Source organism: Atta cephalotes (genome assembly GCF_000143395.1).
Source record: "Atta cephalotes unplaced genomic scaffold scaffold00011, whole genome shotgun sequence".
NCBI lineage: Eukaryota > Metazoa > Arthropoda > Insecta > Hymenoptera > Formicidae > Atta > Atta cephalotes.
Window position 1 is genome coordinate 93,524 of NW_012130075.1, and position 20,657 is coordinate 114,180.

Below are 20,657 nucleotides of genomic sequence, written 5' to 3' on the forward strand. Positions count from 1 at the left end.
TAGTTTTCTTTAACATAAAATATAATTTCACATATCCTTTGAACGTAATACGCAGCTTTATGTGATTTATACTTTCAAAAATGATAAAATCGTGAATATTAAAAAATTAACAAATTTTTTAAAAATCAAAAATATACAAATTCCATAATGAGAAATTGATTCATGATTGAAATGAACTGTCGACGAACCGACATGGAAAAGCGTATAAATGTAGAACAACTTATTAGAGAAGTTCAGAAAAAAATCGATAACAATTACACGAGTAGGAACTGCAAGAATACTGGCACAACGTTTTGCATGTATTTGCCGTCCATCTACGTATTATTATCCTACAGTGAGGCAGATGAAAATGGGGCGGTTCAGTAGACTACTTCGTAAAACTTCGATAGACTTCGTTGTAGTACGGCCTTTAGATTAGTGAGAAAGGGGAAGAACGGGGAGGGATGACGGGGCAAGGAACACATTTCCCTCGCACCTTCACGTTCACGTTCGGAATCGCCACTCATCGACGACATGCTCGGTTCGTATTAATTAGTAAATTGATAATCGAGAGAAATAACGTATGGTTTTACAATATTAGGATATTTTGGGACCACAGTCTCTTGCGGACCTTTGTCCTCTCGCGTCCCTACGTATCCCTAAAACAAAAGAGCATGTTGTTCTTTTTGCTCAAATGTACCGCCGAGATGCATATTTTTCTCAAGAGGATATTACCTTAAAATAACCTTCTCCATTAGCATAGATAGGCGCCCTTCAGAATGATTGGGGGGAAGTAAGGATTTGATCAGTTCGCGGATAAGGGACTCTGTCATTCCCGGCGACGTGCGTTCCGCCGATTCGAAAGCGCTTCGCAGTTCTTCTACAGCACCGCCATTCTTGCCACCACCACTACCGCCCTCGCCATTATTGTCTCTCACCGAATATTGGTGCTTTCGTTGAAGCTATAATTTTATTGAAAACACAAGTCATTTCCAAAAAAATTCTCGGTAGTTTTAACTTGTTACACTTTTTATATTTGTATCATTTATAGTATTTATTATTAGATTTTAAGTATTACTTATAATACCTCGGAAAGGAGAGGAAAAACGACACCAGACAAAGCAACGCTTCGCGGATGCTTGAGCTCCTGTGAACTTCTGGGTCTTTGCTTGTCCTCGCTAGGTCTATGATCGGCCATCGAAGTGATGGGCACGTCTGGTTTACTGTTTCTCCTCTTTTCTCGTGAGTTGAAGTCCCTGCTGGCTCTATCTCGATCTCTGCCTTCCCTGTCTCGTTCTCGTTCTCTGATGACTTCTCTATCCCTCTCGCGACTATCGCGCATCTCCTTTGACTCTTTGAGCGTAGATTCTCGGCTAGAGTCACGATAGTCTCTTTCATCTCGTTTCTCTCTCGTGTCTACCGGTGGTGGAGGTGCGGCTTCATGTGGTCGGGGCTATAAAATAAAAAAGAAAGTAAGAAAGAGACATAAATATGAATATGAGATATTAAATAATTGATTATTGGAACAGCAACTCACAGGCACGTGTTTCACTAGACCATCATGTAACTCTCGCTTCTGTGAGGACTCGCTTCTGTAATGAATAAGCGTAGAATCCTTCGGTGGCGATCGCGAGGCACCATTCGCGTGTGGTTTACTTGATTGATTGTGATTGGAGGACCTGTGGTTCGTGTGTGTTAGAGTCAGAGATGCGGGCTGTTCATCTAGTGGCAGCATAGGCACCACGGATCCTTTAACTCCATGCGGGCCTTTCACCGTCATTATCCATGGCTCGTCCATGTCACTGTCTTGCTTGGATTCCTCCCTTAACAACGTGTAATACAGTATGTTACAATTTAGTACCTCATGCTCGGATGGTGGCCTATTATACCGCGCAATTGATAAACGGCCTCGAACTGGTTTTCCTTCTTCTTGCACATTCGAGATATAAATTTATTGTGGAATTAATAACGGAAAAAAAAAGAAGATCCTGAATGTATGAAAATAACAAGCAGTAACTTTTACTTTCGTAAGAAGCATAACAGAAACGCGAAGATACTCACGAATCCGAATTCTCGCTCTCGGTCTCCGATTCCTCGCTGCGTTGCGACTTCCACTTTTTGTACCTGTCAATCAGGTCAATCAGGTACGAGTTCTTCTTTGCCTTCCTGATAAACTGAAACTTCAGCAGTTCCTTCGCCGTCGGCCTCTGCAGATATGAGAAGCACAATGATCAAAATAAAAATCGATTACGTTTCTCTTATGTCGAAATTTTTCATTCATTAAACTAATTTTCTAGTATTATTGATTGCATTATTAATTATTAAGACGTTGAATGATTCGACGTTAGAAATATTTTTGAACACGCGGGATCGTCTATTCGATTATTTACTTAAAATATAAACAGCCATGAATACTCACGTTTTCAGGATCCTTATTGAGGCAGGCTTCGACAAATTCTTTGAATTGTTTTGTGTAATTCCCAGTCAGCTGCGGTGGATTGTTCTTAGGTATTAGAAAGAGAACTCTCATGGGATGCAGCTCGCTGTTGGGTGGTTCTCCTTTCGCGAGCTCGATCGCAGTGATGCCCAAAGACCAAATGTCAGCCTGCGGGACAAATGTTCGCAAAGTTATCACTTGCTAAATGAAGTGCTAATGAAAAGCTAATGAAAATGTGACCGTGCCACTTTGAAATCAATTTCCAAAGAAAAAAAACAAAGAGAAGTGGAAGAGAAAATCACTGTATCGTCATATTTAAAAAGATTAATAAACTGATTTTATTTTATATACACAAATAATAACAATGTATATTCAGAAACAATTTCAGAAAATAAATAAAGATATTTTCGTATTTGAGATACGCATATAGATATATAAACTTAATAAACCTGGTTTATTAAGCAATGTGGCAGCAACCTAATTTATTATAGCAATGGACGGATGCATGCCGCAGTATATAGAAATTTAATTAACGTATTATTTAATTAACGAAATTTAATTAATGTATTAACGTATAATTACCTTGGAATCGTAAGCGGATTGTTTGATGACTTCAGGTGCCATCCAGAACGGCGTGCCGACGAAAGTATTTCGTTTACTGGTGGTGTTCGTCAACTGACCGGCTACACCGAAGTCGGCCAACTTGACATCGCCCATTTCGCTCAGTAAAACATTCGCCGCTATAAAATCAATAAAAATTCCAATGCGAATCATATATTTAATCTTCTATTTTACCAATAGAAAAATAATTAAAGCAGTATATTATTAATTAATTAAGAACTATTAATAACGAATAAATTTCATTCTGTGTAATTTCTACATAAATTGATAATAAATAAACATTTTTTAATAGAGATTTGCGCCACAATTAACGCAATTAATTCATGCGGATTTTAGTTAGACGAAATACTGATCATATTTAATGCTTTTGCTAAATTGAATCAATATAGGACCTATCTTTAGAAATCTCTCTGTATGAAGAGCATTAAGGTATCAATAAACACCTTTCGTGCCTTATCAAGCGAACGTACCTTTAATATCGCGATGGAGCTTACGCTCACTGTGTAGATAATCCAGCCCTTTGAGCACCTCGCGTAATATCACGGCAATGTGCATCTCTTCGAAGCTACCGGCCTTCATCAAGTCCAGGGCCGAGCCGCCACCCAGATATTCCATGATGATCCATAGCTTCGTACCCTGTCAAGCAGAACGAATACGGATGAGATTGAGAACCATCGGCGTAACGTAAGATGCATTACGAGCGGGCTCTTCGGTAATTCCGACAATAAAGATCCGGAGCAGCATCTCAAGCGGCTGCCAATTAACGAAAATAGATCACTTCACTGAACAATTATTCTCGATTGCGTCTGGACCTTGAGACGTAATTAAGGAAAATGTGCCGAAAGATATTAGCTATGCTGATATTCTTGAAAAAATTTCAGTAATCTTTACGGATACAACATCTCTGAGTTGTGCTTAAGGTGATTCTGGAGTGTGTGTTTTATCTACCTAATGAATTATTTTCTAGCCCGCTATTTTTTTAATTGCACAATTCATTAGATTTAATAATTCTTTTCCACAATTAAAGTAGAAGCTGTAATTCAGATTGATCAAGTTTATGTCGAAAAAAAAATTTAAGGATGTTTTATATATATTTTCAAAAGTGATGATAAATTTATGAAAAAAATATTACGGAACATTTTAAATCACGTTTAAAAGTAATATGAAATTTGGTTTACTATCTAAATCTTAAATTATTTTAATAAATAGTAGTATTTTTTTAATCTATGCTCTAATAAAAATATATGAAAATGTATTATTACATAAATAAATGATAAAAATCTTAATTTTTTAATATAAGAAATATAATTATGTATCAAGATGTTCAAGATTATTTACGTAGTTACAATCCGATGCATGAATTAGTGGTTCAATAAATAAACACAATATTTATGTGTTCTATATCTTTTTAACTAATCAGTAAATTGCAATGTAATTTTACATAAATTATTTTGAATATTTGAAGTACTTATAAAAGAAAAATGTAAAATTTTCCATCATTTTTAAAATTTTAATTTTTAACAATAAAAATAATAACAAATAAAATAAATAAACTACAAAAATGTGTTATTAAACAAAAACGACTGTATGTCTAATACATCCATAAGAAATTTAGATCTTTGTTATAAAGTTATCAACGTATGTTCATATTTGCTTCATTCAAAAATTTTGCAGTCTGTTGGTATGAAATGAGAGCAGCCAGAGCTGCAAACAATGTTGAATTCTCAAAATTAGGTCAGACATCGTAAAGAGTAAAAGATTAAAGTGTAAAAATATTTTTTCGTACAATAATTGATGTAGATTCCAGCCCGATTCACGCTTATGACACTTAAGAATCATTTCATTCTTATTATTTATCAAATGTCAACAAGGATAAATGATGTTCATGAGCATTGTGAGCGTAAATCGGATCGCGTCCATAGTAGTATATACAGTAACGTGTCGATGTTTCGTAAATTGCATATCTGTGTTGTAAATCGTTTGTATGTGAGTCGTCGTTAGAGTCCTCTTAAGATAATTAGTTATGTAATATCTAATTTGTAACGTAATACTAATACCTAATTAAATAGTAACGTAAAAGAGACATCTCAATGATTTAGACACGTGACTCCTCTTCCTCTCAGAAGAATAGATTTTTATTTATAAAATTGGGTAAGTATAATTATAATATAGTATATTATTATAGTATATAATATAGTATATTATTAATAATTATAATATAGTATATTATAATTATAGTATATTATAATTATTTCTCAGAATCTCTATATATTATATTTATTTTATTTATATTTATACGCTGTATTTTTCCTTACTCGAATGACATGTGACTGCGTATTATTATATCGTTCGAGTCATACTCCGATTACGATCGATAGAGATCGATCGTGAAATAACGATCAGCGATACGGAGCGAGCAACATCCTCGCCATGGGGGTAAGATGACCTCTCCTCAACAACGAACAGCAATATGATTAATCTCGCGGTGTTATTCGCGGTAATGAAGATTTATCGCGCCCTCTTGAACAGCCCGTAAATTATCGTCTAATGCGGACCCGTTAAGGAAAAACGCGTTCGCCGTTTCCTGCATTGGCCTATTAATTTTCCACAAGCGCAACGTGCTTATTGCTTCAAGGCAACGCGCGTCATCGCTGACCGGATCCTCCTCTCCGTGGCGGTAATTATATCCGACATCGATGACCAATCACTGTGCGACTTATCGGATAAATTATACGACGCGCGTTAATTGTGGTGGTCGGCAAAGGCACTGTAGTGGTGCGACGCGATAAGAACGATAAAACCAATGAGTTATCGCGCGTTAATAATCAGCGCGGCCCGAGTTAATGATCCGCGTGAGGATATTGGAAGATTTACGCTCTTCGCTCGATCGATTATAAAGAAATAATTAATTGATCCCTCCCTTTCTTCTCTCCCGGGTCACTCGGCCGACCCCCAGAGGTGCGCCGTCGGTCGCGGCCTTGCAATTACGCATTACCGTATGATATTATACGCCACTCTCTTCTCCTCGCCAAGTGTTGCCAAGCGAAAATGCACGCGTCGTGAAAAACGAAACATCAGCCCTTCATGCGTGTCGCTTATGTTCCAGGAGAACTTTGCGAATGACTGCGTTCGTATCGTAAAAACTTTTATATGGACGGTCAATTTACGGTCAATAATACTATCAGTAACGACTAATACTAACTGATGTTATTAATCGTATGGTTAAAATTAATGGATTGATGGCAATCTGAATTTCTTTATTCTCGAGCATCAGCTTTATCTCCTACCACAGCTCAAGATTCAAGAAATCTGGATCATTGATAATATTATCAGTATTTATATTGACATTCTACTATTAATATAATAGAATCTGAAACTTTTATTGTAACTCAAACGTATCATTTTCGACTGAAATCATATAGCTCTTCTTCATAATATTAATATGTGTAATTGTGTAGTGTATTTTAATAGGTGTAATTATTGTTTCAATAATTATGATGTTTATGAAGGAGAAGTACTTATATTCTTTGGCTAAAATTGACACACAATCGAAATTTCAATTTGGGCCGAAATTTAATTATTGTTTCGGACGACCTCTAATTATTATCGACCATGTAAGATCCGTTAAGAACTAATGGCACGTAGAAAAACTTAAACAGAAAAACTTAAGATGTAAGCAGTAAAGAAATCATTGGATTTGCTGTTACTCACGTTATTGTTTTACGGCCTCTACTGTAATTGGCCAATTCGTTTACTATTTTATTTTTTGGCTTTAAAAAGAGTGCATCTAGTATTTCCGGTAATATAATTTCGCAATTATGTACATAAAACTGAGCTGAAATATTGTCAACAATGCTAATCGTGTAAAGCTTGTATTATGTCGAATGTTGAATTCCCTAAATTGAAAGAAAGAAATGGTTGCAATGATTGTAATTTAATTACAATCATTGCAATTTATTTTCGGTGCCAGCTTTATATTTTTTTTAAATAAGACTACAAATATAATATTTATTACTAAAATCCTGGTCATATCAATAAAAATTGAGTTCTTAACTATAATTATTTTAGCATACAATTATAGTCATTAAATATTTTTCTCTCAACGTGATCCAACAATAAAAGTCTCGGGATAGATATGAAATATCAAACGCTTCGAGATAAAGAAAATGGAAGGAGAGGAATGAATAAACATAGGATAAGAAACACATATTGTGTGAGCATATCTTTTTAGATTCTTCATATCCATCTTCTTTTACGGGATCTCCTCGCGAGAAGCTCTTCATAAGTCTTGGCTTTGGCTTTTGTTCGAAATTCGTGTAGTTGACGTGCACCGTCGTTTTATGGCAAATAATTTTCGTAGTTTAAGCGGATCGACCGGGACTGAGGACGTTCGCCAGGATAGCGAGCATTGGCTGCTCATAAAATTGCACCATTTATCACCGTCGTATGGTCAGGAGGCTTGCTCGAGGGGCGCCCCGCTTTTTCCTATCGATATCCTCTCGAGGTAGGTGGCCATCGTCGTCGTTGCCATCGAAAGAAGGTTCGTTCAACTCGATTTCGACTAACCTTTTGTGGATTTCTACACGAACAGAGGATTGCTGTATCATCCTTCTGTTCTCTTTGTCTTCCTTCGACAGAAAGAAACATGAGACGGATGATAGGCGACGATTTATCGACTTGTTGTAAAAAACGTTATCAGAGATATCGATTTCGAGATAATCGCGTGAATTAATCCAAAAGGGATAGGGTATAATAAGAAAGTGAATTGCAGGTCAATCTCTAATCAGTAAACTGTGAATTAAAGAGCTCCGCTCGAGAACAGATTGAGCAGATCATGATCAAGAGTCGTCATTGATCGGAAATTTATTTAATTGTATGATTCTTTATTCTCTTTCTTGTAATTCTTTCTCTGATTTGAAAGTGAAATTAAAATATAATCTTACAAGTATATCTCGTATATATAGGATGTTCCTCAAATCAATCGCCACTTTATGTATGTTTTAATTCTTCTTTATGATTTCGATGATTATTATGAAAAGTGTACATTTCTATGTCGCCTACAGTTATGTTTGTTTACGTTTGTGTCATTATTTTATCAATGATAGATTCGTGGATTATATTATAAATGTATTAATTGAATTATCTTGGGATCGAATAAAAAACATTATATATTATATAATATATTATATAATGTTATATAATATAATAATATATCGATGAATTCATCTTTTTATGTGTTACAAGAATATGAAAAGAAAAAATATATACTTTCTATTAAAAAAAATAAATTGACTTTGATTTTTTTGTTGAAAAATAAATAATTTAAAAATTTTTCTTACACAATTAATTTTTCGTTAAAAATCAACAAACTTTTGTTAGAAACATTTAAAAAATTATGATGATCGATTCGAGAAACACCCTGTATATTTTTATATATGCGAGTTTTTATTAAAAATAAATAAAAAAAAAAAACTTTAAGGAGTCAGTTTACGTAACGGGTTACGCATTGCAACAGAACTATTATTAGTCGGCCAATTTCCTAATGGTCTGGATCTCTCGTTCGACACGAGTCGAGAATAGACTCGCCCCTCGCGTATTATTTTTCAATCCCCTTACATCTCGCCCCCGCCTCCTTCGGCAATTATGGTTAATTGACGGAGTCCGATAATCGACTGCTTTCACTCTCGGCGAATGACGACAGAGACGTTTAATTTCAGTGCTTTGGAGGCAGAAGATCTATTGGAATACGATAATCATCATAATCGAATGCAATAATAACCGCAATTTAAGCACAATAATCGGGAATCGCAACTTTTTTTTAGAACTAAATAACATTAGATTTTCATTTTGTATAAAATTTTGAATCTAATTTCTAATACTGTACGCTTAAAAAGAAAAATTGTACTATATTATATTTAAAAATAAAGTAACGTACTCGATATGATTTAAAAAAAACGTAAAATAAAAGATAAAATTTAAACTCGTGCAAATTGGTAGATTTAAAGGCTCTAATTCAGCTATGAAAAAAAAGTTGATCACACAGTTGCAGTTAAGCCGATTTACTCGCGAACAAGTTGCAATTTATCGACATTTAATTCGGCGTTTTAGTCATGCGGGAATGTGACACGGAAGAGCACGAATCCAAAGTAAAGATTAATTCCGTCGCGTCGTTCGTCAATGCCAATGACACTCCTGCCATTTTGCGAAGCGGAGGTATAAAATGTGCATAGTGCTCCAAAAAGAGCAAAGAGAAATTGACCCATTAATCACCCATACGTTTTTGTCTCTATTTTGCATGCCATGCATTTTATAGGATGCAGATTTCATGTAAAATATCGTGTTTAAGCCCTAATTTAAATTCTGTTATTTACTTTCTCTCTCTCGTTTCTTATCTATTTTCATATTTCATTTCTACTTTATTTTATTATACTTACTTAATTTTTATTTATTTTTGTTCAATCTTACTTCATTATTTTCATTTATTATCTTTAGACATATTATTTTAATATTTTTATTTAATTTTCTCCTCCCCCCCCCTCCCTCTTTCTCTCTCATATAATATTTTTATCCAATATATGTATATATCTATACCTGAGCTCTCTATTGATGTTCACTAATTTTTATTTGTTACAATTACAATTGTAACATTTATTAGCATTTAAGGTAGTTCTTTAGTAAAGTGTCGAAAATTTGGAGTCTCACCAGGACCCATCCAAAATTACAAACAAATATTTATATAATTTGGATAAAATAAATTATTACGTGTATATCTTAATAAAATAGCTTGATAAATCAAGTGTTGCATCTTCATCGAATGAAAACAAAATAAGATTATGTTTACTTTTCAAGATTAAATTTATGTATAAATTTAATTTTATGTATAAATTTATGCACGTAAATATCTTTTCGGAATGGAACGTCGTTGGACTTATTACTTTTTTGTGATTAAAATCGTAATTTTTTACACTATTATAATCTCGTTTTTGAGAAAAGTCTATAGTAAGATTTGTGTGCAATTAGTCAAAGAATCTGCGAGCTTTATTTGTCACTAAGTCGTACGTGAAAGATTACATTTTTTCTCTCTCTTATTTTTTTGTAATCTATCGTAGAATTTTCACACATCAATTTCGATACTTCATTATATAAAAAATTAGACATTTCCATGGTAACTCGATTTATTAAAGAAGCAACTTAAAGGAATGTATGTTCTTCCTAAAACACACAATAAATAGCGATTTACTTTTATCTCTCTCTTCTTTCTCTCTCGTATAAATGAATTCTTTTTCAAACTTTAAATACCATACTCGTAATCTTCGTAGACTTCGATTACTTGAAGCTTTCATGCACGATGACAACGACGATAACTTTCATGATAAAGCACAACATCACGTGCAGCGCAACATAAGGTCACAAAGAGTTAAAGCACCCTCTTCAATCGACCCGCTATTATCGGGGAATGTGTTTCCAGCATCGATCGAGCAACTGACCGTAAATCTCGGCCGCAAAGTTAAATTAGAGTGGTAGAATCAGGTGATTTTTATAGAAAATTGACACATAACCTACTTGACATTCCTTGGACATTAACTTTACAGCATCCGCGATCACACAAAAATTAAAAGCAAATAATTAAAATCGAAAATTTCGATGCTACGTGCTGTCTACGGATATGCTTTGTTTGCAAATCATGGATGATGGATGCACAATACGACTATCTCTTCTTTGATTCGAAGCCGTAAGCCGTTTTCCGTATGGAAAAATTTAATAAACGGAATGGCAAAGATACCGTGATTTCATTATTAAGAGGAAAGACGACTTCGCGAAGATGAGTTCCGTGCAATTATATTCGTTCATTCGTAAAATTTCGACCATTCCTATTCGGGTGCAGAATGCGGGTATTGTCTTTTGTTTGGAGCACAATGAACCGTGAATATAATAGAATAAAAGAGAAGAAGCGTCGCGGATTTTTATTCATATATACAAAGAGCAGATATTACACGCCACGAGTAAAATTCCATTTCACAAAAATGCTTCTAATTATTGCAATACACCCTTGGGATCCTGTAGCATTATTAAAACATATTATGTAATGATTTTACATAATGCATAAGCCTACTTCTCTTGCAACGATTTTAATAATGAAAATTGATGTTGAGATATGAAGAGCCATGCGCGTGGTAACGATAAACAGAAAGTAACATGAGCTACACGTGCAGCGATCATTTTATTAATCTGAAGGCTTTGAAACATTATTTTTAAAAAATCAATAATGATGCGATATTTCTGGCCATCTCTCATGATGAGCAGTGAGAGGAAACAAGAGAAGAATCACGACGGGATGTCCCCGTAATAAACGACACATCCGGATTGAGAAATCCGAAGGAGTGCCGCTAAGTCTTGCGAGAGTTGTCTCGTTCGTTCTAACTTACCCAACGTACTGTCATCTACGCATTCTCATACCGTTTCTGAAATGAATATCGCAATCTGCATAAACGCTAACAATTCAGATACTACGTGTCTTATAAATGAGCATATAATCGAGGTGAAACAGCAGTTCCCACGAGATTAAATGTCTCACGAGATATTCACTATAACTCTTATTGATGATTGTCTACGTGAGCAAACAACATGAATCTCTTTCGATCGACGAAGATTATTATTAGCAACTTGTGAGGTATTTTAGAAATAGTCATGACAAAAGTTAATAAATTATTAAATATTTCTGGTTTGAAAAAATGTATGTGAATATGTATATATATATTTTTTTTTAAGTGCTGTAGGAAAAACCATTCACTATTGATTTTTTCGATAAAATAATAATAAGTTAGAATTATTAGAAATATTATTAAAATATATTAGAAAATAATATATTAAAAAAAATACAATATTTTTTTAGAAAGACTCAGAATTCCCTAGAAAAAACTGCTTACTTCAAATAAATTTTTTTTCGCTGAAGGAGGAAGCATCTGCTATTTATTTATTTATTTTTATAATAAAATAATAACAAAATTATTAAAAATATTTTAAAAAATATATTACAAAATAACGTATTTCAAAAATAGATAATATTTTTTTTAAACGCTCAGAATTCTCCAAGAGAAAATATCTACGCACTTCAAACGAATATGATATTATACCGTTTTATCATATGGTTGGGAAAATTTTGTCCTGTGACGAACAAGCTATCGAGGAGCGCCGTCACCTGATAACCGTTGTTGACCGACTTGGTCCTGTCTTAATAACAGTTTCCGAAGGCAGGAAAGCTACGGCGATCGAGGCGGTAGCGAGGTGATCACCGTACATCCGTTACACGATGACATCAGGCACGTAGACGGGCGCGTAGGCACCCGCGTGCCTTCTTTCATCTTCCCAACCGTCGATGTGTCATCGCGGAAACGTGCCATTGTTCCTCTCATATCATGCGGAGGAATGGAAAAATTTCGATGGTGAGAGCTTGGGAGGTGCAGACGCGGAAATATCGCGACACCTCGTCTGAGACTTTTGACATTTATCAAAATGATATGTTCCTCCTTCATCGCAGGTTTCCATCGCTTAAATAGATTTTACCTTGCACAAATCAAACCATTTATCTCTCGTCCTCGTGATAAATAAGACCTCTCATTGGTTAATCGTCTCGTGACTACACTAATTATATACATTTGTATACCTCCTTAAGTCGACAACTCGTCGTGCCATTTGTAACGCTCCACTGCGGATCGCAGCGTTCTTTCGTAATATCGCGATAATTACGATCGCTTAATGTTTGCACAATTATTTATGCGAGCGCGCGTGAGCGGGAACGCCTGCGCTCAGTTTTCAAATCGCGAACGTCGCGGTGCAAATTGACGAGAACGTATTTCAACCCGAGTATATTCATGCTTGCGGGAGCGACTAACTAACGGTCGTTAATGATCATTTCGCGGCGGTCATTAAGGAAACTTCTCTCGGCCGGGCGCGATATCGAGCGTCGCTTCATTTCATAAGTAAATCACACTGAGCTTCCACGGTCTTTAGCTACGAAAACGAAGGAGGGTTAATAGAAGGGCGTGTAGGAGTAATCCGTTTTCTCGTCCTGCAGTTTCGTGAGGGATCAGCATGCAATTTTTCCCCTTTTGCTGCAATTAATGGTCCTTCAACGAGTTATCCTCGATAACAATCGCGTAGTAAATTTACTTTGTCACTCTGTTAAAGGGGCCATGAAGTTTATGATTTATTCGTTACTACAATATCTTAGGCCAAGTAATTGCTTGCCGCTATTATTAGGAACCTAACCAATATTACTAGGAATGAAATCAAATTCAATGTGTACTTAAAAATTAAATGTTCAAGCTTCATTTTCTTTCGAGTAATATTTATGAGAAATACTATCTCATATACATTGTACTTGCGAAATAATCAATTCCGATTAGTTAATTTGGGAATGTGAATATCTGCGAAATTTGAAATATATTTATATAACTCTTATATAAGGCAGTTTTTAAAGAATCGAATTTTTTACAAGTAATATTCAAACTTTAAAAATGAAAGTTAGTTTAAAGAATATAAAAAAATATATAATATACTTTCTAAAAGTGAATCAGCGATTTAATGCTACACTTATAACTGATATAATCATTAGTGAATATTTACTGTTTTTCAATAATAATACACTGATTCTCACTTTCAGACATCATGATTTTCTGCAGATTGAAATGCATTCATTTAATGCATGTTTCTCTTGTCTTTTTTTCTCACAATATCGCAAATAGCTTGCTGATAATATAAGAAACAGAACGATATGAGAAAATCCGTCACTTCTCAATCACCATTGAAAGCGTGTCGACAATCACGTAAAATCTCCTCGTCGTGGTTCATCAGCCAGCGGAACACGAGACTTATGCAAACGACCGCCCGCGACCTTTTAACGAAGCACTCGGATCTCGATCCCGTTGATCGACATGATTTTCCCGGTGCGCACGATAGAACGGTATAAATTCGTATTCGTTTGAAATGAGCAACTGTTTTCTCTTAGACAATTATTGGGTTGTCGAGTTCGTGCCGCAAAAGATTTAAATTTAATAAATGTATACTAAAATTTGAATCTTCTGTGTTTCAATTTTCCTTCAAAATCGCACGAACTTTCCGGACAACCCAATATTATTCTTAAAAAAAGTTTTCTTTTCAATCGATTTCTAATAATTCTATCAACTTATTATTACTTTATTGTGAAAATAAATAAATAAATATATGGATGTTTTCTCCCTGGTAGAAATGTATGCAGTTTTGCTAGACCCCTATCCAGTTACTATCTAATATTACTGTTCTCATTAATAGTTGTGCCAATACTGAGTAGAAAATGGACAATTTGCTTATTAATCAATTTAATATTCATTATTTGTTGTGTTTCTATTTAGTAAATGGATTCAGATTTTACGCAACTTTTGTATGCAGCTACTCAAAAAATGCATGAAGTTTCTATCAAGGCTATTACAATGTGCGTTTCTTTGGGGAAAAAAAAAAAAAAAAACACTTTCTACAGAAATATTTAATAATTCTATTAATTTTAATTATTTTATTCAAAATTTAATAAATTAATAATTTATAATGAGACATTAAAATCGCGGAATAAAAATCACTTTTATTATTACGACGTCATAGAACGAATCGTGGGGATTTGTGATCTTCCTGATTGTGCTCGTTGAATCTCTCGCAGGAAGCGGAAGCAACGGACGACGCGACACAGCCGAGCCGGAAGCAATAGTTAACCGACCGTCAAGCCCTTCCTATTCTTTGCTGTATGAAAAATGATAGGGCGTAACAGCCAAGTGTCCTCGATCGAGCAGCCTTTTATTTTTGCCTATGTGATTATACGGCTGCGATTCATTGGGACAGAACAGTGATAAAAAGAGGAGTGTCTTGGCTGGTATTTTATTCTATCAGCAAATATAATTTGACGGCTCTAATAACAACCAAGTTTTTTTGAAACATATCAAAAAAGAGTATATTTTTTTTACCTACCTTGAGGTAAGATCCATAATACTTGGTGACGTATGGGCTGTCACACTGTGACAGAACCATAATTTCCTGCTGTATATCTTCGATTTCATCTTCCGCCTCTTCGAGATCGATAATCTTGATGGCCACAACCTGCTGGGTCCTGTTGTCGATACCCTTGAAAACTTCACCGAAGCTACCCTTCCCAATTCGTTCCTGTTTGGTAAATATCAGCTCGGGGTCCACCTTCTGTAACAGAGAAATTCAATAGTCTCCGATTACTATCTTAGTCATTCGACATTCCGCATCGTCTTCGCGTTCCTATCCCTCGCGTCATTTCCGTATAAAGCTCCGCGCATTTTTCCGTGACGCAATAATGTAACGGGATATTGAGAAATTTCGAGGCTCCTCAGGCACTCAAGACTTTCTTCTTTGTTAATGTGCGCATGGCCTTCAGAAATTAATAAATGCAGTTCCATAGTAATGCGGTTCTCCTTGGCTCTTTTCTGCGAGATGACACATAATGTCATAATGGTCTTACGATACTAACGTATGAATTGTTGACTTCACTTTCTTTATGTAAAATCTAAATAACTCATGTCTCTCTAATAATCTCTTGCGACGTGATATCTCGCAAATCATGAAATACGAATATGAGCATCATGGATCATTGGTTTCCTAGTCGCGCTTACAGCAAATTATGGTAACAGGATCTCACAGCACGAGCAGTTTGACAAATGAAACGTCCTTCCCTCTAATCCGCTATTTAGACTTGCGCATGAGCATCCTGCATATGTTTCTTCTTCGTGTTTGGAAGCTATTTGCGCTAAGAAACAACGTTACCCTCTGCCGAGACGTTAATAAATTATCGCCATCGCTATTTCGCACTTTCCGTGTCTCGGCAACAAAAAAGTTCCGCGACACTTTTCCGCCTGCTGTTATCTGGAAATATATTCGACGTGTTGAATAGCGAGCCTTTAATCGAAATGGTGGAAATGGGCTTTACGTGATGAAAAAAAGAATTCCTGCTTCACCTTGCTAAGTTGCTTCTTTTTTTAGGATAAGCGTAATTTTGACAATTCGCAATCGTTACTTCTATGATTTTTTGACAATCTCTAGTTAAAAATTTTGATGACCTAAATGTATACGATGATTTCTTTTTTGATTTTTGGAAAGATATTTCCAGTAAAAGGATTAGATTTGATGATTTTATTTTAATGAACACAACAATTAGGTCTGTCCATGTTGCAATTTTTGCACTCAGTGTCTTCTTTGTCTTTCCCTTCAACGTCCAAAGAGAGTAGAGCGAGACAATTTCAACTTCAGTCACAGAAGCTTCAACTATGACAGTAAACTACTTTTCCTTTGCAGTGACGTGCTTACAACTACATTGCATGAACACGATTGCTTCTTGAAAGCGTAAACATGACCTTCGAATGTTGAATCTATGCTGTTTAGAAACATAAACACTATCTCTGGTTTGAATTATCCTGTGAAAAAGCCCCGCTCTACGTACCTTATCTCTATGTATTTATTTCATTTTATGCAAAAATTTTTAAAGATTTTAAGCAAAGCGAAGATCTATTAAAATTCTCTAGCAGGACAGTCAACGATTTCCAGTTAAACGTTAGTCGAAAAGTGACAATCGTATTCATAAAACTTGTCGCGACAGCCAATTAGAAGTGTCAGTAATATCATTGACCACACAATTCAATTGATTGTCACGACAAGCGTTGTGAATGCATTTTATCTATGTTGCGATTTATCTAGACTGGATCTTTAAACTTTCTTTCGCGTTTTGAGAATTATTGCTGTTTACAGAACACAAGACTGGTTTCCGAAAGAAAAACGTCTAAAGACGGCTGTAGATCTAAATAAGCAACAACATGCAAAACGCATTTGCAACACTTGTCGCAAGCAACTAATTAAAAGCGTTAATAATACTATTCACAACTCAAAAAAGGATGATTTTTCAAGAGTTAAAGAAACGAAAAAGATAAAGTGATAATGTTGATAATGTTAAAAATATTTTTTGTCAATTACTTGATTACTTATAATTAATTATTTTCTGTTAAGTTGAAAAATAGTTTTTCCCTCTCTCTGAAAAATTTTTTTGAGTCATGTCACTCTTGAAATTATAGAGCGATAACATTTTTGCTGTTTTTATTTCTTTGTGCTTGCTGCAACGAGAGCACGAAATGGCAAAATAGTCTGAAGAAAATGGCGTGTTGTCGTGAACGCAACGTTTAAAAGTTTTACTGTAATTAAATATTGCATCTTTTATACGACTTCCACGAAGCTATCTAATTTGCCATGTATTTTTAAGATTCTTTCGAAAGCTTCATTTTTTTCTTATAGTTGTACTTTTGTCTTGACTTTAGTTTTAATAGAACAAGACCAGTAAGCCATTTAATTAATTGTAGGTATTTGTAACTTAAGAGGTATGACACTATAATTTTTTCGCTGACAAATTATATAGATAAAGAATCCTTTTTACTTCCACTCGTTGGATAGTTGATAAATGTCGGAAACGCTAATTTGTCGGCACCTGGGCTAATAATGAATATGCACGTGAGCTTTGTGCACGAAGCGTTGACTCTTCATTTTCTCGCGCAATCACACAAAAAGTCGGTAAACTGAAAGCTCATATCATGGCAGCGAGATTAAAGCGAAGCGAAACTTCGAAGGGTAACGGAATAAAAATTCGCGACCGTAGGTAAAATCCGGAAAATTTGCTTTGCAAATTCTCTCATATATCTGACGGTGATGTTTCGTGACTGCTGAAGCGTTTTATCGTCCTGATAGATTTAAAGGTCATTGATTCCCGTCGTCGGATCTCGACTATTTTCATTTCATGCAACTTAGGTCATCGACTTTTCCTCACAAAATTAGTAATTACATAAGTTTGTCGTATGACATACTAAAAATTGCACTATTACTACCCGCTTTTATTACTATTATCAGGCTTCTCCAATTTGAGCTCCGAAGTCAAAACACAAAGTCATCGACGCAAAAAATTCAATTGAATAAGATTTCATGGACTTGTAAAGTGTTGATAAGCGTCGCTCAAATATCTATCAACATTTTATAATCTCATATAATCTTACCAGATTTTTTTATTGATTTTTTTACGTCAATGGCTTTGCGTTTTGACTCCGAAGCTAAATTAGGCAGGCCTGCTATTATTTTAATATTATCACGATTCATTATGTAATAATAACCGGAGATTACCAAAAATTAACATTGCAAATTCGCGGTGGCTATTACACGACAGAATGCAGCCCATCGCTTGTTCTGCCAAGCCATTAATCCGTGTTGTTAACCACATTTGTCGCAAGCGTATTTATCAACATTATTGTACTCGCAATTTACACGAAATATTTGAAGCAATTATGTGAAACACTCGAAAATAGCTTTGGGCTGAATAATTCTGACACGGATTATCGCAATATAATAATATATCAATTAGTGAGAGAAAAAACTTCACTTCCGCAATCGCAAGTTATGAATGTAGTTAGTTACTGTATGTAATCAGATTCATGCTCATCCGAGTAGCGAGGATGAATGAGAATAAGTTAAACGAGAGAACATGCATGATGATCTCGATTCCATGTGCAATACTCGCATCGTCGAGATGCACCGAGTGTGCATCTCTACCTTTTCCGTCGGTCGCTCTTTGGTCTCGTCGTTTGAAATTCGCGACATAGAATTATCTAATTAATGACTGTCGCAAAGAAATCCAACATGTAGACGGCCAAAGGTGGTCACGTTTAAGGGATGCGATGAAGATACTCGCGTCGCATAAATAAGATACGGACGTCCTCTTCTGGTATTAGTAAGCAAAATTGAGATTCAGTTTTTTTATATTCTCGCTTAATTAGAAAATTCTGATTCTTCATCAGAAAGTATTATTTATCATTAATAAGGCTATTCGATTTTATAAATGAGGTCTACACGATATTAAGGACGAGAATTTCCGGGATGTTACATTTACGGCGCCATAATGTGATGCTTGAGATATCCGACAGAGTTTCTCATCTTATTAGATTAGTTTGGGTAGAGCGGCTCGCGCTTTGATGGACACGCCTATTCTAAACTGCATTAGTTACGCCACACTGTATAACGCATATAGATTTGCTGTCGGGTTATCTTCGACCCAGATATGGCCAGCGGATGTGACAAAATTGACGTAGGGTTACCAAGGGCACTCAATTAACGACCGGCTTTATACCATTGTAGACGACTGTCATTCACAAAACCTCATCAAAATTGCGTAATACAATAAATAATATATCATACACACAATAGTAATATGTCAGCGAGTTAACTACGTTATATATGTATAAATTATACAGCACATAGTTGGATTATAGTGCTACAGCAGCTTTTCTTGTCCGAGCATATGTTACACTCGGCATTAATTTTCGATTAATATCACGAGGGATTCGCAAAATTAATACAAAGGCCAAAATTAACGTAGATACTTCATATAAAATTATATCTACTAGGACCATGTATTAATTTTAAATTAAAGTCATAATTGTGAATATAATTTGTAGAATTCCACGTAATGAATAACAGATTAATGAAGAATGATATTTATTCATACAAATGTGACACTGCTGTCACATTTGAGCATATCTGTCTTTTGGAAAAATATTCGCGTTGAATTTTTAACATTAAATCTTCATCATTTACGTACAATGTTCATTAAATATACTCGAATTAAGCTAGATTTCTCTGAAATCCTTTTCCCTTAACGCCGCGCGATGAAGATCCCATTTAAGCGATATCGCTTCGTTGAACAAGCGACTGAAATAATTTGCCAGATAACACGAAGTTTGGTATCGTTCTGACACATCTTAATTAAGAAGTGTAACCACGTCTCAAGAAATTTCGTCTCAGATGTCCTTTTAAGAGACAGGCTCGAATAGACTCGCCGCCTTCCAAGATAAACGTTCCAACTTCATCAGGAAGCTCAAGTCTGTCAGACTACAACGGGATCGCATTAATTCCAAGGAGTTGCGATTGTTCTCCCTCCAGATGGGAACAGTCCGATACCTATTTGCAATAGTCCAACATTTCAATGCAACAACGATCCAATTCAAGTGAATTGGATCGTTGTTTCATTGAATTGTGTATCCTCTTATTTGGAACAAGATATCATAAATAACAAATTGTAAATTAAATTTTTGCTACATTGAAGCAACAAATAGCACCCGTTTGAAAGCAAATGACATCTGTTTATTTTCGATTTTGGAGACAATCACTTCCATATCTCGCTGCGAGTTGGTGAAAACAGTTGCGAGATTGCACTGATTAACTTCACTTTTACAGGAAATTCGCGGAGCTACATTGCGGTCGAATCGAGTTAGAGAAGTAACTCAGAATATCTTTGTGTCTCAAACAGGCTGTTGTATGCCAAAGGAGAATTTCATTATCATATGTTTAAGTTGCTCTTTGAGAATCTGAATGCATAACAAATTATAAAACCTGAATTGCATCTTAAAAACGCAGCGAGCGAAAGTAATATTAAACGCGCGATTTTTTCAATCTACTTTAGTATCGTTAGTTTTCTTACATTTGCGTGACAAAGCCTGCACAAATGGTTTCTCTCGATTATATGTAAATTATGTCGCATTTGATTCTC

General features: G+C 35.1%; 1 protein-coding gene across 1 annotated transcript in view; it reads right to left on the minus strand.

The window, feature by feature from the left end:
• Positions 1-710: 710 nt before the first annotated feature.
• LOC105627913 (serine/threonine-protein kinase svkA-like) overlaps positions 711-20,657 on the minus strand; it is a 32,059-nt gene continuing 12,112 nt past the window's right edge. The window contains exons 2-9 of the mRNA XM_012209185.1: positions 15,032-15,256; positions 3,508-3,673; positions 2,999-3,156; positions 2,399-2,584; positions 2,041-2,186; positions 1,517-1,802; positions 1,067-1,432; positions 711-941 (exon numbers count right to left, since the gene is read on the minus strand). Of these exons, the coding sequence (XP_012064575.1) occupies positions 711-941; positions 1,067-1,432; positions 1,517-1,802; positions 2,041-2,186; positions 2,399-2,584; positions 2,999-3,156; positions 3,508-3,673; positions 15,032-15,256 (1,764 nt within the window). The remainder of the gene's footprint in view (positions 942-1,066; positions 1,433-1,516; positions 1,803-2,040; positions 2,187-2,398; positions 2,585-2,998; positions 3,157-3,507; positions 3,674-15,031; positions 15,257-20,657) is intronic.